This window comes from Mobula hypostoma, chromosome 6 (assembly GCF_963921235.1).
Source record: "Mobula hypostoma chromosome 6, sMobHyp1.1, whole genome shotgun sequence".
Lineage (NCBI taxonomy): Eukaryota > Metazoa > Chordata > Chondrichthyes > Myliobatiformes > Myliobatidae > Mobula > Mobula hypostoma.
This window is the reverse complement of record NC_086102.1, coordinates 93,644,554-93,668,632: the sequence shown is the minus strand read 5'-3', so window position 1 is coordinate 93,668,632 and position 24,079 is coordinate 93,644,554. Positions and strand designations below refer to the sequence as shown.

General features: G+C 43.4%; 1 protein-coding gene across 1 annotated transcript in view; it reads right to left on the bottom strand.

Annotated features, from left to right (window-relative positions):
• The window catches only part of LOC134348209 (coagulation factor VII-like), a 106,944-nt gene extending 96,097 nt beyond the window's left edge, over positions 1–10,847 (bottom strand). The window contains exon 1 of the mRNA XM_063051236.1: positions 10,710–10,847. Within this exon, the coding sequence (XP_062907306.1) occupies positions 10,710–10,779 (70 nt within the window). The 5' untranslated portion in view covers positions 10,780–10,847. The remainder of the gene's footprint in view (positions 1–10,709) is intronic.
• Positions 10,848–24,079: the final 13,232 nt, after the last annotated feature.

Below are 24,079 nucleotides of genomic sequence, written 5' to 3'. Positions count from 1 at the left end.
TCTTTGCCAAAAATTATTAGTTCCCTTTGGGTTTGCTACATATCTGTTTGGATACACACATCCAAATTATTTCTAAACATTGGAACGACCAGTCAGCAATTAATCTGGCTCTTCTCACTGCCCTGTAATTTTGTCTGTTGAGAATTATCTACCCCTTTGAAATTCACTTTAAAATCTGCTTCTAGAACACTCTGTGGAAGAAGCTTCCAGATCACAACTGATTGTGTGCAGCTACCTCAGAGCTCCAGGGACCCACCTTCACCACGACTAGTGAAGGTTGCATGGTCTCCATGTGACCATGTTGCAGCTGGATGGGCTGCCAGAGGAAGTGTTTGGGGCAGGTACAATAGACACTAGGACAAGTACATGGCTAGTTAAGCTTCAGAGCGATATGGGTCAAACACAAACAACAGTCATGGTCCAGTCCGTGAAGTCCACGTTCCGGTTCTATAGACAATAGACAGTAGGTGCAGGAGTAGGCCATTCGGCCCTTTGAGCCAGCACCACCATTCACCGTGATCATAGCTGATCATCCACTATCAGTACCTTTTCCTGCCTTCTCCCCATATCCCTTCACTCCGCTATCTTTATACTTATACTTTATACTTTATTGTCACCAAACAATTGATACTGGAATGTATAATCATCACAGCGATATTTGATTCTGCGCTTCCCACTCTCTGGATTACAAATATTAAATATTAAAAATAGTAAAAAATAGTAAATAATAAAAATTTAAATTATAAATCATAAATAGAAAATAGAAAAATGGAAAGTAAGGTAGTGCAAAAAAACCGAGAGGCAGGTCCAGATATTTGGAGGGTATGGCCCAGATCCGGGTCAGGATCCATTCAACAGTCTTATCACAGTTGGAAAGAAGCTGTTCCCAAATCTGGCCATACGAGTCTTCAAGCTCCTGAGCCTTCTCTCGGAGGGAAGAGGGAAGAAAAGTGTGATGGCTGGGTGGGTCGTGTCCTTGATTATCCTGGCAGCACTGCTCTGACAGCATACGGTGTAAAGTGAGTCCACGGACGGAAGATTGGTTTGTGTGATGTGCTGCCCAGTGTTCAAGATCTTCTGCAGCTTCTTTCCGTCTTGGATAGGACAACTTCCAAACCAGGTTGTGATGCACCCTAGAAGAATGCTTTCTACAGTGCATCTATAAAAATTAGTGTGAGTTTTAGGGGACAGGCCAAATTTCTTTAGTTTTCTCAGGAAGTAAAGTTGCTGGTGGGCCTTCTTGGCAGTGAACTCTGCTTGGTTGGACCAAGTCAGGTTATTTGTGATATTGACCCCGAGGAACTTAAAGCTTTTGACCTGTTCCACTTGCGCACCGATGTAAATTGGGTCGTGCGGTCCGCTACTCCTTCTGAAGTCAACAACCAAATCCTTCGTCTTGCTGACGTTGAGGGATAGGTTATTGTCTTAGCACCATGTCACCAGGTTCTTAATTTCCTCTCTGTACTCAAACTCATCATTACCTGAGATACGACTGACAATTGTTGTGTCATCAGCAAACTTATATATTGAGTTTGATGGAAACTTGGCTACACAATCATGGGTGAACAGTGAGTACAGCAGGGGGCTGAGTACACAGCCTTGTGGGGCACCGGTGCTCAGAGTGATTGTAGAGGAGAGCTTGCCCCCTATTTTTACAGCCTGGGTCCTGTCTGTGAGGAAGTTGAAGATCCAGCTGCAGATCTGAGTGCTAAGGCCCAGGTTCCGGAGCTTAGGAATCAGTTTATTTGGAATGATGGTATTAAAGGCAGAGCTGTAGTCACTGAAAAGGAGCCTTACGTATGCGTCTTGATTCTCCAGGTGTTCTAAGGAGGAATGTAGGGCCAGAGAGATGGCATTTGCTCCGGTAGACAAATTGCAAAGCGTCGAGGTTGACCAGTAGGCTGTGGTTGATGTGTGCCATAACCAATCTCTCGAAGAACTTCATAGCAATTGATGTCAGAGCCACAGGTCAATAGTCATTCAGGCATGCCACCTTGCTCTTCTTCGGCACCGGGATTATCGTTGCCTTCTTAAAACACGAGGGGATCTTAGACTGAAGCAAGGAGCAGTTGAAGATATCAGCAAATACTCCAGCTAGCTCGCTTGCACAGGCCCGGAGAACCCATCCCGGGACACCATCTGGGCCCGTCGCCTTCCTTGGATTTATCTTCAGGAAGGCCCTTCTTACGTCCTCCTCGGTGACGATGAATCTCGATGCCACCAGGTCTGGTTCATCCGGAGGGAGCTGGACGCTCCTCTTCTGTTCGAATCTTGCGTAGAATATGTTAAGTTCGTCAGGAAGAGAAGCGCCACAGTTATTGATATTCCCAGCCTTTTCTTTGCAGCCAGTGATCTCATTTAGACCCTGCCATAATCTACTGGCATCCCTCTGGTTAGCCTGGGCTTCCAACTTGGCTCGATATTGCCTCTTGGCACCCTTAATGGCTTTGCGGAGTTCACGCCTGGATTCCATGTAGCGACTGGTAGCCCCGGACCTAAAAGCCGCAGCTCTAGCCTTTAAAAGGGACTTGACCTCATAATTCATCCAAGGTTTCCGGTTAGGGAATACCCGGATCGTCTTGCGAGACACACAGTTCTCCGTGCATTTCCAAATAAAGTCTGTGACAGCTGAGGCATACTCATCGAGGTTAGCTGCCGAGTCCTTGAATACTAACCAGTCCACTGAATCAAAGCAGTCACGGAGGACCTCATCCGTTTCCTCTGTCCAACGCGACACTACTTTTGACACTGTGACCTCCCGCTTCAGTTTCTGTTTGTAAGCCAGCAGGAGGAGTACGGCCTGATAGTCTGATTTTCCGAAGTGAGGTCGTGGGACAGAACGGTAGGCATCCTTGACTGCTGTGTAGCAGTGGTCAAGTATATTCGGGTCTCTAGTGGGGCAGGAGACATGTTGATATAACTTTGGCAGCGCCTTTCTGAGGTTGGCCTGGTTAAAGTCCCCAGCTGTAATGAGCAAAGCCTCCGGATACCTGGTCTCAAGTTCACTGATGTTGGCATACAGTATGTTCAGAGCACACTCCACGTCCGCCTGGGGGGGGAATGTAGACCTCTGTCAGTATGACCGAGGTGAATTCCCATGGCAGATAGTAGGGACGACACTTCACTGACAGGTGTTCCAGGTCCGGGCTGCAGGAGCTTGTCAGTGCCACTGTGTCTGAGCACCATGCAGTGTTATTCAGTAGGCAGACACCACCTCCACTCGTCTTGCCCAAAGATGCCGTGCGGTCCATCCGATGGATCGAAAATCCCTCCGGTCAGATGGCACAGTTGGGGGTGGCAGGGGAGAGCCAGGTCTTGGTGAAACAGAATACACAGCAGTTCTGCATCTCCCTGCAGTAGGTGAGTCTCCATTTAAGATCATCCACCTTGTTCTCTATGGCTTGCACATTAGCTAGTAGGATGGTGGGCATAGGGACCCTGAAGCCCCTCAGCTTCAATCTGACCAGCAGCCCAGCTCTTTTCCCACGCTTCCTCAGTAAATAGTGCATCTTTCCAGGTTTCCATTGATGCAGTGTGTTGTTGGCAGCTCGTTGAGGTAGGTGGATGCGTCCCGCGGGGATCGATCAGCGGACGCTCCGGGTCGGGCCGAGTAAGAGGAGTAAGGGGAGAGGCTCCACTGCCACTTCCAGCTGCCGGGGGCCCAGGCTGTCGATTGAGTCGGGCCCCGAAGCCGACACTTAATCCCAGATGGCCGGGCTCCTGGCTGAAACAAGTCCTTAAGCCAAGTCACGGTTGCGGAGGTCTCCGCTCCAGTCGAGCTTCCAAGGTCAGCGGCGGAGGCCTCACTTCTGGCAGCTGTGGATGGCCAACAACGGGGCTTTACACTGGTCGCACCGGGGAAGCATCTGGGGCACCCTGAGGTCTCCGCCGTCACTTCTGTGTGGTCGTCTGCTCCGGAGAGGTTGCTGGTCGGAATGGGCCGTGTCTCCAAGCGCTCCAGCATGGTAGCAGACCGCGGGTCTCCGGGAACGTGGTCGGCCTCGCTGGTCGGGTCCGGGTGCGGGCCGGAGTTTAAGAAGCAGTTCTGGCGCGGTGGTTTCCAGCTGGGTCAGCAGCTTCGCCAGGGTGTTGTTGATCTTGATCTTGCTAGATTGGAGGTTTAGAAGGGTTTCTCGGGTACAGGATAGTGGAGAGGGCAGTTTGCTTGGGAGAGCACAGGCAAAGTCACCATTTACCGGCACCATCTTTCTCTTTTCTACCGTTCCGTCACACAATCTCACTTCGGAAAATCGGACCATCAGGCCTTCCTCCTCCTCCTCCTCCCGGATTACAAACAGAAACTGATGCGGGAGGTCACGGTGGGGTCAAAAGTAGTGTCGCGTTGGACGGAGGAAATGGATGAGGTCCTCCGTGACTGCTTTGAATTGGTGGACTGGTTAGTATTCAAGGACTCGGCAGCTAACCTCAATAAGTATGCCTCAGCTGTCACAGACTTTATTTGGAAATGCACGGAGGACTGTGTGTCCCGCAACCTGCATCTGGAGCCTTGCCCTGCAACCTTGTCAAGTTCTACCACTGGAGCAAGACCGGAGCCTTGCCGTGTCAAGATAGGAACTGTCTCTATGTCCATGCCTTTGCTAGGTAGGTCCGGCCATTTGCCACTACCTAGTGTTGGGAACTGTCTCTATGTCCACGCCTTCGCTAGGTAGGTCCGGCCATTTGCCACTACCTAGTGTTGGGAACTGTCTCTATGTCCACGCCTTCGCTAGGTAGGTCCGGCCATTTGCCACTACCTAGTGTTGCGAACTGCCTTGTCGTGTTCAGCATTCTGTGTAGAGCCCCAGCCCCAAGTCCTGTTCCCAAGGAGGGTTTCCGGCTCTGTGTTCCATATCCCTGTGTTCCTGTCTCTCAAGTCCAAGGCTCCATGTTCCCGTGCTCTAGACCAGCGGTCCCCAACCACTGGGCTAGGGACCAGTACCGGGCCGCAAAGCATGTGCTACTGGGCCGCGAGGGAACGATATGAGTCAGCTGCACCTTTCCTCATTCCTTGTCATGCACTGTTGAACTTGAACATAGGGTTGCCAGCTGTTCCGTATTTGCTGGGACATCCCGTATATTGGGCTAAATTGGTTTGTCCCATACGGGACCGCCCTTGTCCTGTATTTCCCCCGCTAAGGTAGAGCGTTCCTATGAAACCTTTCATGCCGAAATGGCGTTAAGCGAAGAAGCAATTACCATTAACTTATATGGGAAAAATTTTTGAGTGTTCCCAGACCCAAAAAATAACCTACCAAACATACCAAATAACACATAAAACCTAAAATAACACTAACATACAGTAAAATCAGGAATGAAATGATAAATACACAGCCTATATAAAGTAGAAATAATGTATGTACAGTGTAGTCGGGAAGATTAACCCAAAACCAATTTGTGGGGGAAAAAATCGGCACGTACACACAGGCGCACGTCACTCATGCGCACACAGGTGCCCGCGCAAGGCTTCATGGTCATGGTAGTCTTTCTCGGGGTAAACACAAGTGTCCCATCAACACACACAAAAAGTGCTGGTGAACGCAGCGGGCCAGGCAGTATCTGTAGGAAGAAGTACAGTCGACGTTTCGGGCCGGGACCCTTCGTCAGGATTTGACTACTACTTTTGTCCCTTATTTGGGAGTGAGAAAGTTGACAACCCTAACCGTAAAAGGCATGTTGGGGTGAGTTTAACCCTACTTGAAGACCCCCTGCACCCCCCCCCCCCCCGGTCGGCCGGTCAGCAAGAATATGGTCAATATTTAACCGGTCCACAGTGCAGAAAAGGTTGGGGACCCCTGCTCTAGACCAAGGCTCTGTGTTCTGCGTTCCTGTCATCCCAAGTCCAAGGTTCCTAGGTTCCTGTCGTCCCAAGTCCAAGGCTCGGCTGTTCCTGAGTACCAAGTCAAGGCTTCGTGTTCTCATCCTGTCTATATGCCTCATCCTCTCCATGTGCTTCGTCCTGTGCTGGAGTTCCCTCATCCTGTATTGGAGTTCCCTCGTCTTCCCTAAGAGTCTCTCATTCTGTCCTGTAGCCTTGCTTAGTCCTGTCTCCCAAGACCACATCATGTCTTCGCCTAGTTCTGGAATTCGAGCCCGAGTCAAGACCCAGGTTCTAGGTCCTTGTCCAGTGTCTAGCTCGGAGTCCGAACCCAAGCCTCATCATATCCTCGCCTCGAGGAAAACAAGCCATGAAGAACCCAAGGCATGTCCAGTCCTGTAGCCATGTCATGTCCTTGCCTAGTTCCGGGGTCCGAAGCCGAGTCAAGACCCAGGTTCTGGTTCTTATCCTGTCTCCAGCTCGGAGTCCAAGCCCAGGCTCCTAGTTCCCAGTTCCTTGTCCTTGTCCCACTTGCCTAGCCAATGTCCTAGCCTAAATCTGTGTTCTTGTCCTAGCTCTCTAGTCAAGTCCTGTTCCTAGTACTTTAGTGTCTGGGTCTTACATTTGGGTCCTCTCATCGCACCCCCCTCCGCCATGACAACAAGTCAGACTAGCTTTGATGGACGTCATGATCAGCATGGACGATTTAGGCTGAAGGGTCTGTTTCTGTGCTGTACAACTATGCTCTATGGCAGGGTTTCGCAACCGGGGTTCTGCGAGAGGTTGCTAGGGGGTCCACGAGGGATCGTGATTTTCAGGAAACAGTTTTTTGAATGTTGACCGATGCTCGTGCTTGCAGTGGTGATTACTGACCGAGCAGTTCTGTGAGCAAACACCTATCAGTTCTTTAGTGAAACTGACTCAGATTTTCTGCTGAAGGAAATCGATCAGGTTGCCTGGTTAAATCCAGTGAATCAACCAGTCGCCTGAATTCCCTCATTTGCAACCCTCTGAAAGTTCCAGAATTTGCTTCTGTTTGCCGGGCCTAACCTGATCATATATTTACAACCACTTCCTCTGGTCCCTATTTACAGTTGCAGGACTCGTCACTGTTGAAACTTTCTGATGGTACAGATGCAAGTGTATTCCTAGGGCTTGCAATGTGTCCTCTGTGTGTTGGGAGAGCAACCTACTCATCAACATCTTACTGGTGTCCACTTCCATCATCACTACAATCTTCTCTTCCTCGGTCTAATTATTTTAGACCATAAGATATAGGAGGCCATTTGGCCTGTTGAGTCTGCTCTATCATTTCATCATGGCTGATCCAATTTTTCGCTCAGCCCCAATCTCCTGCCTTCGCTCTGTCCAAACAAGAATCTGTCAAGAATATACATAAAGGAAGTGGCCTCCACAGCTGCATTTGGCAAAGAATTCCACAGATTCACTACCCTCTGGCTAAAGAAATTCCTCCTCATCTCCATTCTAAAAGGATGCCCCTCTATTTTGAGGCTGTGACCTCTGGTCTAAACTCTTCCACCACAGGGAACATCCTCTCCACATCCAGTCAATCAAGGCCTTTCACCATTCGGTAGGTTTCAATGAGGTCATCCCTCATTCTTCTGAATTCTGGTGAATATAGGTTCAGAGCCATCAGACGCTCTTCACATGACAAGTCATTCAATCCTGAATCATTTTCGTCAGGCGCCTTTGAACACTCTCCAGTTTCAGCACATTCTTTCTAAGATAAACCTGCTTACAATACTCTAAGTGAGGCCTCACCAGTGCTTTATAAAGTATCAACATCACTTCCTTGCTTTTATATTCTAGTCCTTTTGAAATGAATGTTAACATTGCATTTGCCTTCCTCACCACAGACCCAACCTACTAATTAACCTTCAGAAAATCCTGCACAAGGACTCCCAAGTCCCTTTGTGTCTCAGATTTCTGTATTTTCTCTCCATTTAGAAACCCTTTCATTTCTGCTACCAAAGTGCATGACCATACACTTTGTGACACTGCCTTTTCTTTGTCCATTCTCCTAATTTGTCTAAGTCCTTCTGTAGCCTCTCTGCTTCCTCTTCATTTCCTCAAAACTACCTGCCCCTCCACCCATCTTCATATTGTCTGCAAACAAAGCACCAATTCCATCATCCAAATCATTGACATAAAACATAAAAAGGATCGGTCCCAACACAGACCCCACTAATCACTGGCAGATAGTCAGAAAAGGCTCCCTTTATTCCCTCTCTTTGCCTCCTGCCAATCAGCCACTGCTTTATCCATACTAGAATCTTTCTTGTAACGTCATGGGCTCATAGCTTGTTAAGCAGCCTCAAGTTTGGCACTTTGTCAAAGGCCTTCTGACAATCCAAATACACAACATAACCGATTCTCCTTTATCTATTCTGTTTGTTACTTCTTCAAAGAATTCTAACAGATTTGTCAGGTAAGATTTTCCCTTGAGAAAATCATGCTGACCACAGCTTATTAGTCCTTGAATATATCATTCACGCTTAGGAACACTGAAGGACTGAACCCATTCATCAAATCCACCACAACCGCTACCCAAGGCACCCAGCTGTCCATTGACATAAACACCACAATGGGTTTGAGTTTGATCCTGATCTTGGGTCCTGCCTGGTGGAGTTCTCTGTTTCTCCCAGATGATCCAGCTCCATCGCAATACTTGTTAGCTGGTAGGTTATAGCCCCTGATGCGGGGGGATTGTAGAAGAGTTGACAGATATGTAAATGCATTACAGTACAGGGAATGGGTTCCATGAAATGTCTTCCTGTGTTTTAGGGAAACTGAACCTTTACACTGGGTCACTGCCCTGATTGGCCCCCAAACAGCAACACCCCTGACTCAAGACCTTTGTAGCATCGCTGACTCTCTGGTACTGCTATTTACTCCAGTAAATAACACTGGTAAAGCTGACAACAGAGCATCCCTTTTTGAAGGCAGTGACTCTGGCCTAACTGCAGTGGCTGTGACAATGCATCAAAGCTTATACCAGATGGTCTGCATCCTAGAGTGCTTAAAGAAGTAGCCCAAGAAATAGTGGATGCATTAGTGATAATTTTTCAAAACTCGTTAGATTCTGGACTAGTTCCAGAGGATTGGAGGGTGGCTAATGTAACCCCACTTTTTAAAAAAGGAACAGGGGAATTATAGACCGGTTAGCCTAACGTCGGTGGTGGGGAAACTGCTGGAGTCAGTTATCAAGGATGTGATAACAGCACATTTGGAAAGCGGTGAAATCATCGGACAAAGTCAGCATGGATTTGTGAAAGGAAAATCATGTCTGACGAATCTCATAGAATTTTTTGAGGATGTAACTAGTAGAGTGGATAGGGGAGAACCAGTGGATGTGGTATATTTGGATTTTCAAAAGGCTTTTGACAAGGTCCCACACAGGAGATTAGTGTGCAAACTTAAAGCACACGGTATTGGGGGTAAGGTATTGGTGTGGGTGGAGAATTGGTTAGCAGACAGGAAGCAAAGAGTGGGAATAAATGGGACCTTTTCAGAATGGCAGGCGGTGACTAGTGGGGTACCGCAAGGCTCAGTGCTGGGACCCCAGTTGTTTACAATATATATTAATGACTTGGATGAGGGAATTAAATGCAGCATCTCCAAGTTTGCAGATGACACGAAGCTGGGTGGCAGTGTTAGCAGTGAGGAGGATGCTAAGAGGATGCAGGGTGACTTGGATAGGTTGGGTGAGTGGGCAAATTCATGGCAGATGCAATTTAATGTGGATAAATGTGAAGTTATCCACTTTGGTGGCAAAAATAGGAAAACAGATTATTATCTGAATGGTGGCCGATTAGGAAAAGGGGAGGTGCAACGAGACCTGGGTGTCATTATACACCAGTCATTGAAAATGGGCATGCAGGTACAGCAGGCAGTGAATGGTATGCTGGCATTTATAGCGAGAGGGTTCGAGTACAGGAGCAGGGAGGTACTACTGCAGTTGTACAAGGCCTTGGTGAGACCACACCTGGAGTATTGTGTGCAGTTTTGGTCCCCTAATCTGAGGAAAGACATCTTTGCCATAGAGGGAGTACAAAGAAGGTTCACCAGATTGATTCCTGGGATGGCAGGACTTTCATATGAAGAAAGACTGGATGAATTGGGCTTGTACTCGTTGGAATTTAGAAGATTGAGGGGGGATCTAATTGAAACGTATAAGATCCTAAAGGGATTGGACAGGCTAGATGCAGGAAGATTGTTCCTGATGTTGGGGAAGTCCAGAACGAGGGGTCACAGTTTGAGGATAAAGGGGAAGCCTTTTAGGACCGAGATTAGGAAAAACTTCTTCACACAGAGAGTGGTGAATCTGTGGAATTCTCTGCCACAGGAAACTGTTGAGGCCAGTTCATTGGCTATATTTAAGAGGGAGTTAGATATGGCCCTTGTGGCTACGGGGGTCAGGGGGTATGGAGGGAAGGCTGGTACAGGGTTCTGAGTTGGATGATCAGCCATGATCATAGTAAATGGTGGTGCAGGCTTGAAGGGCCAAATGGCCTACTCCTGCACCTATTTTCTATGTTTCTATGTTTCTATAATATAGCCAGTTCTAAGTACACACAATCTGCACTACATAGGGAAGTATTTGTCAATTATTGAAACATGCCTTTTCAGAACAATCCTATACCTTTAATACAAATGGAAAAACAATCTTCATTTCTATCCCATCTCCACCATAATCATCTTCTGTAGGCTTCTCACTTATAAAGAAAGAAATCAACTGTTTACTCTTTCCCACTGTGAGTGAGACACCTTAAAAAGGAGGCAGAAAATTCATCAAATGTGTTACAGCAACATAGTGAACAACGACTTGGCAAAGGGTTAACATTAATTGGCAGGCTTTGAGTAATTAACATACCTGCGGACTGTGTCAGGCAGAACAGCTGGAGGACCCAGGAAACCAGTACACTGGCATAGAAAGAAGCCATGTTCAGGTTAACGATGACAGATCTCTTCAGTCAGAGAACAAAAACAAACAGAAATCTTGTGGGCAAAGTACAGCCTTTGCTCGAATGAACACTGACCTCAGAGCCATTAAACCCAAGTCAGAGATGACAAGGCAACTCAGCCTTTTGATACTAATTTTCCTGACCCAGTCTACATTTGCATAGCAAAGGAGCCCACAGGCTCTCTGGTCATAAAGATCAAGATTGACCTTTTAGTTCCTCTCTTGCTGTCCAATTCAAGATATCACCAGAAAGTGGTGACTTTTTATGTGCAGCTCTGAAGGGAATCATCAAATATTCCAATTTAGGACTAGTAGAGCTGAAATCCAGCACTGCTTTGGGTACTTCAGTAAGCAACATTGTTTTAAGACATTTAAAAAAATCTATCAATCCTCAAAATTGTCGGAGTCTGGACTACAGACTCGAGTCGTAAGTGCAGTTACCCGTTAAGAAAAAGGAAATAAGGAAAGTGTGCTGGAGAGCAAGTAAGATTGAAATGCACAGTCCTTAGACCATCACTCCCTACTATTCTGCTGGTGAATGTACAGGCTCTGGAAAATACAACTGAAGACCTCAGAGCAAGATTGCAGTACCAGAGTGACATCAGGGATGGCTGTGTACGTTGCTTCATGGAAACATGGCTCACACTCACCATTTAGGATGCAGCACTGCAGCCCAAGGGCTGCAAGGACAGGACAGTGGAGTCTTTTAAAGGTAGAGGAGAAGAAATGTGTCTCATGATAAACTCACTGTGGTGCACTGATGTGGCAGTTCTGTCTCAGTCCTGCTCACCCGACCTATCTAGCAGTCACATGTCATCCATTTATCTGCTGGGAGAGTTTTCTGCCGTAATGCTGGTGGCTGTGTATATTCCACTCCTGGCCAATATCAGGCAGGCACTGAAGGAGCTAAGCATAATGATCAGCAGCTATGAAACTGTGCACCCTAATGCCTACGTTACCATTACAGGGGATTTCAACCAGGCCAGTCTCTGATCAACTACCACCAACATATCACCTCCAGAACTAGAGGAGACAACACACTAGAACACTGTTACACCACATACTCTGCCATCCTACTTCAACATTTCAGAACGTCCGATCACCTGGGTGTACTTTTACATCTGGCATACAGGCAGAGACCGAGAACTACAGCACCAATGATGAGGACCACAAAATTATGGTCATGGGTGGCAGAGGAACACTGCAGAACTACTTTGAATTGATGGACTGGATGATAATCAGTGACTCATCTTCAAATCTGAATGAATATGCTATTGTGTCACTGACTTCATCAAGATCTGTGTGGATGAGTGTGTGCACTACCTTCAAGAATATACCGGACATACTGAAACCAAAAGCCATGGATGAACCTGGAGATTCATAGTCTCCTGAGGGCTAGATCTGTGGCATTCAAGACTGGTGATGTAGAACTACACAAGAAGTCCAGGTGTAATTATGAAAGGCTACTTTAAGTGCAATAAAAAACAATTCTGGTTGGATTTAGAAATGGAATTGGATGCACAGCAGCTCTGACAGGGTTTGAGGGCCATTACTTCCCTCAGTAGGAAGCCTAACATCATGAATGACTGTGCTGCTTCAATCCCAGATGAGCTCAGTGCTTTTTGTGCATAAACACAAGAAAATCTGCTGATGCTGGAAATCCAAAGCAACACACACAAAATTCTGGAAGAACTCTGCAAGTCAGGCAGCATCAGTGGAAATGAATGGATAATCAATGTTTCAGCCGAAACCCTTCTTCAGGACATGCATGCTTTGAAAGGGAGAATAAAACTACAGCTGTGCAAATCCCTGCAGCATCTGGTTACCCTGTGATGTCTGTCTCAGAAGCCTTATAAGAGGGAGAACCCTTACAAGACATCACGTTCCACTAGTGTACCTGGTAGGTCTCTGAAAACCTGTGCCAACTAACTGGCGGGAGTGTTCAGGGACATCTTCAATCTCTCACTGCTGCAGTCGGAGGTTCCCAGTTGCTTCAGAAGAGTGCCATCAGCGTTCTAATGGATAGTGAACGCATGTACATAATCTCATTAATTTTCCCTCCTTTGCACTGCTTAATTTCATAAATATATATATAGTTCTTATTATTGATAGCGTTTTTATTTATGTTTTCCACTGTATGGCTGCCTGAAAAGAACAAATTTCACAACATATGCTAGCAGCATAAAACCTGATTCTGATTCAATTCCCTTGGAAAGATTCAGGATTGTTTAGTGATAATTCCAGTACACAAGAGTAATGGAGAATGAAATAATTGTTACTCCAGGTCAGATGCAGGACCACAAAAAAGATGTTTTTAACGGATTGATTGGCTGTCCATAATGTGATGCTAGGCTGTACGTAATGTGCCAAACAGAAAATGATAAAGCAGCTTCACTGCTTGGGGAAAGAACTGTTTTTGAGTCTGGTGGTCCTGGCACGGATGCTACATAGACTCCTCCCTGATGGGAGTAGGACAAACAGTCCATGAGCAGGCTGGGTGGGATATTTCATGATGTTACTGTCACTTTTCTGGCATCTTTCTGTATATATTTCATTGATAGTGGGGAAGTTGGTGCCGGAGATATATTGGGCAGTGTGACGACCCGTTGAAGAGCCTTCCTGTCCACCACAGTGCAGTTTCCGTACCATGCAGTGATATAGCTTGTCAGGATGTTCTCTACTGTGTATCTGTAGAACAACATGAGTATAGTTCAAAGTTTAAATTAAACTTATTGTCAAAGGACATATATGAATATTTGGATAAGCATGGACTGATTATGATAGTCAGCATGGCTTTGTTAATGGTAGGTCATGTGTAACCAATCTTATAGAGTTTTTTGAGGAAGTCTCTAGGAAGGTTGATGAAGGCGAGGCAGTGGATGTTGTCTACATGGACTTTAGGGAAGGATTTGACAAGATCCCATATGGAAGGTTGGTCGAGAAAATCCAGACACTTGGCATTCAAGATGATGTTGTAAATTGGAATAGAAATTGGCTTTGTGGGAGAAGCCAGAGAGTGGTAGTCGATGGTTGCCTCTCTGACTGGAGGCCTGTGACTAGTGATGTGCTGCTGGGATCAGTGCTGGGTCCTTTGTTGTTTTTCATTTCTATCAATGATCTGGTTAATAATGTGGTAAACTGGATCAGCAAATTTGTAGATGACACCAAGATTGGAGTTGCAGTGCATTGAGGAAGACTGTGAAAGTTTACAGTGGGATCTTGCTGTTATGTCTCCCCGCTTGCTGGGAAATGGAGACATGTCCTTCTCCCTCATTAGGGAGAGAGAAAGCCTGTGGTGTGTTGTATACTGGGTGAAATGTGAAGTCTTTGGGGTAACTGCAAGTCTGTGTCTTTGCTATTGCTTTGCTCACACTTGAGTGCTCAGTGGTGGGTGCCAGTAGGGGAAGGGGGATCGTTGCTTGCTGCCGCTTATGCACGGGAGGGAGGGGAGCTAGGGGGGAATTTGGGGTTCTAACATTTAACTGTCGTTTATTCTTTGGGGCACTCTACTGTTTTCGTGGATGGTTACGAAGAAAAAGCATTTCAGGATGTGTCTTGTATACATTTCTCTGATATTAAATTGGACCTTTGAACCAGCTAGAAATATGGGCTGACAAATGGCTGATGGAATTTAATGCATGCAAGTGTGAGGTGTTGCACTTCAGCAGGACCAACCAGAGTCAGTCATACACTGTGAACAATAGGGCACTGAGGAGTGCAATAGAACATGGGGATCTGGAAATACAGGTCCATAATTCATTGGAAGTATGGCACAGATAGATAGAATCATAAAGAAAGCTTTCGGCAGTTTGGCCTTCATAAATCAAAATATTGAATACAGGAAATGGGATGTTATGTTGAAGTTGTATAAGAAGTTGGTGAGTAACATGTGCATTTTTGGTCAACTACCTATAGGAAAGATGTAAATAAGATTGAAAGCATACAGAGAAACTTTACAAGGATGTTGCCAGATCTGGAGGATCCAAGTTGTAAGGAAAGATTGAATAGGTTAGGACTTTATTCCTTAGAATGTAGACGGTTGAGGGGAGATTTGATAGAGGTATACAGAAGTATGAGGAGTATAGATAGGGTAAATGCAAGCAGGCTTTTTCCACAGAGGTTTGGTGGGACTACAACTAGAAGTCATGGGTTAAGGGTGAAAGTTGAAAAGTTTCAGGGGAACATGAGGGAAAACTTATTCACTCAGAGGGTGGTGAGAGTGTGGAATGAGCTGTCAGCACAAGTGGTGCGTGCGAGCTCGATTTCAATGTTTAAGAGAAATTTGGATAGGTACATGGATGGTAGGGGTATGGAGGGCTATGGTCTGGAAGGAGATCGATGGGAGTAGGCAGTTTAAATGTTTCAGCACAGACTAGATGAGCCAAAGGGCCTGTTTCTGTGCTGTACTTCTCTATGACTCTATATGTCACCATATACAACACTGAGATTCATTTTCTTCAGGCCATGCTTAATAAATGCAATAACTATAATAGAATCGATGCAAGACCACACAAACAGGGTGGACAAACAATGTGCAAAAGAGAATAAACTGGCAAATACAAAAAGAAAGGAAAAAAAGAAAGAATAATAATAAGTAAACAAATATCAAGAACATGAGATGAAGGGACTTTTAAAGTGAGCCTATAATTTGTGGGAACAGTTTAGTGATGGAGCGAGTGAAGTTATCCCCTTACAGAGCCCTGCTGGCAGCCAATAGGGTAACATCTTCTTGAAATTGCTCCTACCTTATAGTCATAGTCATGGTCATAGTCATACTTTATTGATCCCGAGGGAAATTGGTTTTCATTACAATTGCACCATAGATAATTAAATAGTAATAAACCATGAATAATTAAATAGTAATAAACCATGCATAATTAAATAGTAATAAACCACGAATAATTAAATAGTAATATGTAAATTATGCCAGGAAATAAGTCCAGGACCAGCCTATTGGCTCAGGGTGTCTGACCTTCCAAGGCAGGAGTTGTAAAGTTTGATGGCCACAGGCAGGAATGACTTCCTATGATGCTCAGTGTTGCATCTTGGTGGAATGAGTCTCAGGCTGAATGTACTCCTCTGCCCAACCAGTCCATTATGTAGTGGATGGGAGACATTGACCAAGATGGCATGCAACTTGGACAGCATCCTCTTTTCAGACACCACCGTGAGAGAGTCCAGTTCCATCCCCACAACATCACTGGCCTTACGAATGAGTTTGTTGATTCTGTTGGAGTCTGCTACCCTCAGCCTGCTGCCCCAGCATACAACAGCAACCATGATAGCACTGGCCACCAGAGACTCGTAGAACATCCTCAGCATCGTCCGACAGATGTTAAAGGACCTCATTCTCCTCAGGAAATAGAGGTGGCTCTGACCCTTCTTGTAGACAGTTTCAGTGTTCTTTGACCAGTCCAGTTTATTGTCAATTCGTATCCCCAGGTATTTGTAATCCTCCACCATGTCTACACTGATCCCCTGGATGGAAACAGGGGTCACCGGTACCTTAGCTCTCCTCAGGTCTACCACCAGCTCCTTAGTCTTTTTCACATTAAGCTGCAGATAATTCTGCTCACACCATGTGACAAAGTTTCCTATCTTAGCCCTGTACTCAGCCTCATCTCACTTGTTGATGCATCCAACTATGGCAGAGTCATCAGAAAACTTCTGAAGATGACAAGACTCTGCGCAGTAGTTGAAGTCTGAGGTGTAAATGGTATCTATCTTTTTGCCTCCTACCAGTTTTTTGAAACCTTATTATAAATCTCAATATTGCCCTATTATGTCTTTGAGAAAGACTAAAGCCTCTGCAAAAGAAAAAGAAGATGATTCTCCAACCACTTTGGAATCAATCGGAGATTTCCTTAACAAGCAAAGGACAGATCTCTCTGAGGAATTTCAACATCTTAATGTCAAGTTGGACACTATTCAACAAACTCTAATCGAACACGAAAGCAAATTAAGGAGAATAAAGAAACTTTGTCGATACTGGAAGCGGACTTAGAAGACATGAGTAAGCTCTGCAAAAAATTATTATTATCTAATGAAAAATTAACAAAGAAGGTTACCAAGCTGGAAAGCAGAAACAGAAGGAACAATCTACGTATTCTGGGTCCTGAAGAATCAATTGAGGATGCCCACCCCACGCAGTTCTTTGCAAGCTTTCTGAAGCAGCTATTCCCTGATTTACTGTCGTCTGTGCCTAAGTTGGACCGCACCCATCGGTCGCTGGTCCCCAAACCAAAGTCGGGAGAGTGACCTAGGTCGGTTATTTTATGTTTTCATTAATTTCATACCAAGGAGCTTTTAATCCGTCATACCCATCGAGTAGGAATGATCGATTACAATGGGAAGATGAACAGATTCGTGGAATATTATACACTGGAGGTTATGGCTGAACATGCTAAGTATAAAGAGGTCATGTTGCTGCTTTATAATAAGGATTTAAGCCCTTCCTTTGCTTCCCCGCACGTCTTAGAATCGTTCTGAAAAATGGTGTGCAGAAATGGCTGGGATCGGTTGAACATGCACAGAAGTTTTTGAAAACAGAAGATTAATTGTGTTATCTCTCTTACAAGAGCAATTATCTTTTTAATGTTGGATAGAATAAGGTTTTAATAAACTTACGTTTTGACCATTTATATATCTTGTTTTTTGATATTTTCTTTGATATTTTTTACTACTTTTTTTGAGGTTTTTCTATATTTTTTTTTGAAATTGTTAAAATGAATCCTTTTATGTTTTGGATTTCTGATCTAAGTTTTTTTGTCTGTTTTGTCTTGGTAGGAACATAATAACCTTGAATGATTGGAGTTTTGTCAGCAAGATTTCTTTCGGAGGATTGTCTTTAGGGTTTAGCATGCCAACTGTCCTTTGGCTGGCTTTTTGGCGTTGGGAGGGGGAGGGGTGGGGTGGGGTCTCTTTTTTCTTTTTTTCTGGAAGCTGGGTTGGGCTACCATCCAAATTTTCTGTACCTTGTTTTATGGTTCTTTCTCTGGTTTTAAGAATTTATAGATTAGATTATGAGAACACTCAGTCCTCTTTTATTGTCATTTAGAAATGCATACATGCATTAAGAAATGATAGTATAGTCAGATCTTTTAACTCTTCTGTTAATTAGTATTTAAAATGGATCGAAATATTAATATGCTTAGTTTTAATGTGAAAGGGTTAAATCATCCTGTGATAAGGAATAAGATTTTTGCTTATATTAAAAAGTTAAGGGCCTCCATTATTTTCCTACAAGAAATGCATGTACGTAGTTGTGACAACGCATGCCTTTTTAATCGGTGGAGGGGTCTAAAATTTAATTCTTCATTCAGAGCAAAATCTTGAGGGGTCTCGATTTTTATAGACAATACAATTTCTTTTGTTCAACATAAAGTTGTCTCTAATCCTAATGGGCAATTTGCCATAGTGTCAGGGAAACAAGATAATAAATGAATTGTGTTTGTTAATGTGCTAATTTTCAATGTGGATGACCCAGGATTTTTTGAGCGTTTCTTTTCATTCCTGCCAGATTTGAGTCTTTATTCTTTTGTGGTGGGAGGAGATTTTAGTTGTTGTCTAGACCCAGTATTAGATCGTTCTTCTCTTAAACCAGCCACACCTAATAAATCAGCTTTATTTTATTCAATCCTTGCTAACAAAATGTGATATTGTTGATGTCTGCCGTTTTTTTTTACCCAGCAGAAAGGGAGTATTCATTCTTCTCTCATGTCCATCATTCCTATACCAGAATTGATTTTTTTTTTATTGATAGTCAAATGATTCCATTAGTTCGATCCATTGAATTAAAAAAAATAGCTGTATCCGACCATTCTCCTGCATTTCTATCTTTAAATCTTCCTGGTTTCACTCATATGAACAGATCCTGGCATTTTAATTTGACTTTGTTATCTGATAAGTATTTCTAAAATTTCTGGAGAATCAAATTACTCTTTTTTTTAAGAAATTGCGTTGGAAGAGACTTGTAGTCTTATCACTTGGGACGCTTTTAAAGCATATATTAGAGGACAAATTATCTCCTATACTGCATATATTAAGAAAAAAGCTAATAATCAGTTAATCAATCAAAACAATTAGACCAGAAATATGCTTTGGCACCAGACCCTGAACTAAATAAAAGACGTATTGAAATTAAAACTAAATATGATCTTCTTATAACGTATCCAATTGAAAGCCAACTTTTAAAAGATAGAAGCCAATTCTACATACATGGAGAAAAACCCGGTAAACTATTGGCTAATCAATTGAAGACCTTTATAGCTAAACGGCAAATTAAAGAAATTCGCAAAACCAATGGTGATATGACAACTGACCATTTTGAAATAAATGACACTTTCAGAGAATTTTATCCTAAACTGTATAGTTCTGATTTTGTTAAAGATAATACTGCAATGAACAATTTTTTAGACCAATTAAATATTCCTGGACTTTTGGTTGATAATCAAAAGCAGTTGGATCAACCTATTTCTCAGGAGGAAATCACTGAGGCTATACGTTCATTGCATTCTGAGAAATCTCCAGGACCTGACGGATTCTCTGGAGAATTTTATAAGGCTTTTTCTTCATTGCTTACACCTTATTTATGTTCTACCCTTACTGATTCCTTCAAGATGGGGAGGTTGCCACAGTCTTTTTATGAAGCTTCCATTTCACTTATTCTTAAAAAGAATAAGAATCCCACTGAATGCTCTTCATATAGACCAATCTCTTTACTCAATGCTGATGCTAAGATCCTATCTAAAGTTTTGGCCCGTAGACTCGAAAATATTATACCTTCTATAATATCTGATGATCAGACAGGATTTATTAAAAATCGATATTCCCATTTTAATATATGGCGACTGTTAAATGTTATGCATTCTCTATCCAAGGAAATATCAGAATGTGTGATCTCTCTGGATGTAGAGAAGGCTTTTGACTGAGTTGAATGGAATTACCTATTTGAAACCTTAGAAAATTTTAATTTTGGGCCCAATTCTATTCATTGGATTAAATTACTTTGCTTATCTCTCTCCACTTGGGTCCTTCCTAACTTTCAGAATTCTAAACTAATTAAATTCCAACGTGGAACTAGACAAGGATGTCCGCTGAGCCCTTTGCTTTTTGATTTGGTATTAGAACCCTCAGGTCAGGTCACTCGTCTGAGTGCCACTGGTACTATATAACCCAGTACTACCTGTCGCATGGTCGGGTGGTCGGCGACTAAACCTACTCCCCCACCAGGCTTGCCTGCTGAGGAGGGTGACTAGACACCCTGCAGGATGAAAAACAAGACCTGTCAAAGTGCAAATGAACCCTCTTGTAGGGTCAACGGCCATCTAGCAAACACATTCTGTAAAGCGGGAAAGGGCATCGCTTGCATCGAAGCCTGGTCTGGCCAGTCACTGCAACAGAACTTCCCCCAGCTGTCTTGGGAACCACCATGCCACTGGATCCAGGAGGGGATGTTGAGAGGATGGGTCTGGACCTGTGCAACCCCCTACTCACCTAAAATCCACTCACGCACATGCTGTTCCTTTCTGAGGAGTGGGGTACCACCCCACTAACTTACTGAAAGGAACCATCATCATCCTATGGAATGGATAGCCAGAGAGAGAGAACTTTTAGCAATTGCCTTTCTAGAGTCTAAAGATATCACCGGTATCTTAAGGAATGGTACTATTCATAAAGTCTCGCTTTATACTGATGACCTATTGCTTTTTATAACTAATGTTACAACTTCTTTACCCCCTATGTTTCTTTTACTGACTAATTTTAGTCAGTTTTCGGGATATAAATTGAATTTACATAAGAGTGAATTGTTTCCCTTCTTTTTAAAATTGTAAGAGAACAATTTACGTATTTTGGTGTAACAATCACTAAGAATTATAAAGATCTATTCAAAGAAAATTTTCTAACCTTAATGAATTATGTGAAAAAGGCACTTTCTAATTGGTCACTTCTCTCTTTATCATTGGTTGGTCGAATTAATTCTATTAAAATGAATATTTTACCGAATTTTATATACCTTTTTTAAGCTGTACCTGTTTTTATTCCTAAGTCTTTTACTGATTCTTTAGATTCGATTCTTTCTTCCTATATATGGAAGAACAGAAAACCCTGATTAAATAAACCCCACCTTCAAAAAATTAAAAAGAATGGAGGCCTTGCTCTACCCAATTTTAGGTTATATTATTGGGCAATTAACATACAAAATCTTACGTTCTGGTTATATTATATTAATCGTGAGGATTGTCCAATATGGGTCTTTTTGGAAGCCAACTCTGTTACGAAATTTTCTATTATTTCTCTTCTTGGATCCTCTCTTCCTTTATCTTTAAATAAATTAACTGACAGTTTGGTGGTTAAACACACTTTGAGTATCTGGCTACAGTTTAGAAAACATTTCGGTTTATTGAGATTTTCCCTTTCTAGTCCTATTTTTTCTAATTTTGTTTTAAACCATCTACGACCGATTTGTTTTTTAGAGAATGGGATAGATTAGGCATTAAATGATTTCAGGATCTGTTTGTTGGAGGGCAGCTTCTTTTGAGCAGCTCTCAGTGAAATATAACCTATCAAATACCCACTTTTTTCGATCGATATCTACAGATGAGAGATTTTTTAAGATCGAAATTACATATATTTCCTACTAGCCCAGATAAGAACATAACGGACGTAATTTTTAATTTGAAACCTTTTGGTAATGGCTCAATATCTTATATTTATGGTCTGTTGTTGAGTCTGAGAATGGCTCCTTTAGACAAAATTAAAAAAGATTGGGAAAAGGATTTGCAGACTTCATTATCTGATGAGACCTGGAGGGCTATTTTCAAAATGGTTAATTCTTCATCATTATGTGCTCGTCGTTCCCTCCTACAATTTAAAGTGGTACATAAGGCTCATATGTCTAAAGACAAGCTCTCTCGTTTTATTGCAGATATATCTCCTTATTGTGACAGATGTAATAATGGAGAGGCTTCATTAATTCATGTTTTGGTCATATTCGAGCCTTGAAAAATATTGGAAAAATGTATTCCAAACTTTTTCTGTACTTTTTAAAGTTAACTTTAAGCCCAATCCTTTGACTGCCTTATTTGGTATTATTGAGGAAAGAGATATAATTTTGGAGCCTTCTCATCTGTGGGTACTGGCTTTTATTTCTCTTATGGCTAGGAGGGCAATCTTGTTTAAGTGGAAGGAGGTTGCTCCTCCCCCACACACGCTCAATGATTATGCGATGTTATGTCATGTTTAAATTTAGAGAAGATTTATTGGTCGATTTCTGTTTCTAACCAAGATTTTGAAACACTATGGGGACCCTTTCTGAACTATTTTAAAAATCTTTGAATTGTTATTGTTATTAAGATGTAGATCTGGTCTATTATTAAAAAACAATATATGGTACTCTTTTTTTTTTCTCTTGTTTTTTTACCAACCAGTTTTGTTTTGGCAGTGGGTGTAGATTTTTTTTTATAATATAATTAACCGTATTGTATTTCATAATTCAATTTATTAGATTGATCATGAATATGGGATACTGTGATTGTATCAGTGTGATTTATATATAGTGCATTTTGTGCTATCTTATTTTGATTTATAAGTATCCTTATGAATTCTGTATTTGTGTATATGAAATTTAATAAAAATATTGAAAAGAAAGTTATCCCCTCTGGTTCAAGAGCCTGATGGTTGAGGAGTAGTAACTGTTCCTGAACCTGGTGGTGCGAGCCCCGAGGTTCCTGCACCTTCTTCCTGATGGCTGTGGTGAGGTCAGCATAACCTGACTGGTTGAGGTCACTGATGATGGATGCTGTTTTTCTGTGACAATGCTCAGTGTAGAGGTGCTGAATGCTGGTGTGAGATCTTTATCTGTGAAGAGAGCTGGAGGGGAGGGCTGAAGGGAGCTGGACCATGTGCACAGTCCCAGCTCTCTCAGCTCTCCAAAGGAAGTAGGCATTGTTCAGCCTTCCTGGGTGTAGGATATACTCTGGGATCATGAGAAGTTGTGCGAGATCTGCAGTCCCAGAAATTTGAACTTGCTCGCAGTTTCCACTGCTGTGTTGCCAACGTAAAGAGGGCATTGAGTGGTACAAGTTCCTCTGAGTTTGGTAATGCTCTCCATTGTCTTGTTGACATTGAGGAAAAGGTTATTTGCCTGGTACCAAGCCTTGAACTCTTCCATCTCCTCTGTAGGCCATCTTATCATTGTTGGTGATGACCCCCACCAATGTCGTGTCTTCAGTGAAGTTGACAATGTGACTGCTTGGGTGTTTGGCCATGCACTCTTGTCTGAGTAATGCAGTGGGCTCAACAGACCTCCCTGGGGACAATTGTCCGAGCAATGCAGTAGGTTCAACACACCTCCCTGGGGACACTTGTGTTGAGGAAGGTGGGGAGGGAGGAGTGGTTGTGCATCCTAAGTATTAGAAAAACAAATAATTGGCCCACTCTGACTCATTGTCTGGGCCTTGAATCTATGCCTTTCTCAGCTACTTATTCTGTAATCCCCCCCCCACCTTCCATCATATCACCCTTACCCACCTCCCCCACCATCACCCACCACCCTTCCATCACCCACCTTCCACCCATCACTCTCTTCCGAGTCACCTCCCACTAACCTACTATTCAGAAAGCTGCCATTTGACAACTCCACCTATCACTTTCCCACCCATCATCTCCCGCCCACCATCTTCCATCCATCATCTTTTCTCCCGCTATCTCCAATCTGTCACCCTCCCTCCACCATCATCTTCTTGTCCACCATCTCCCACCTATCACCTTTCCACTCTCCATTTTCCTGCCCACCATCACCTTCCCACTCTCCATCTTCCTGCCCACCATCTCCAATCTATCAGCCTCCCTCCACCATCTCCCAACCACACCCCCCAACCCACCATTGCCAAATTCTACCCTCCAGCTAACCATTCCTCAACCTGTCTGTGCAGCCACAAGCAACTGTGTAGGCCTCAGTGAGACCCTCTCTGTAGTTTTGTGTGGAGCTTGGGTCTCCTTAACTAGGAAGGATGTACTCAGAAAAGAGTCAAAACCTTGGGAAAAAACGTGCATCATTCTCAAAACCTCATGAAGAGTCTAAGTGTTTAAGAAGCATTCAGTATAGTAGACAGAACCTTAAGTCTACGTACTGCATATATTGGGAACACACAGAAGCCCAGAATGAATGGTGGAAAGAGTAAATCATTGCATATAATATCCATAGACTTACTCCATCAAGTACCTACCTGCTGGCCCATCTCTGACACAGATTTTGTTTTCCCCAATGGCCTTGCGTC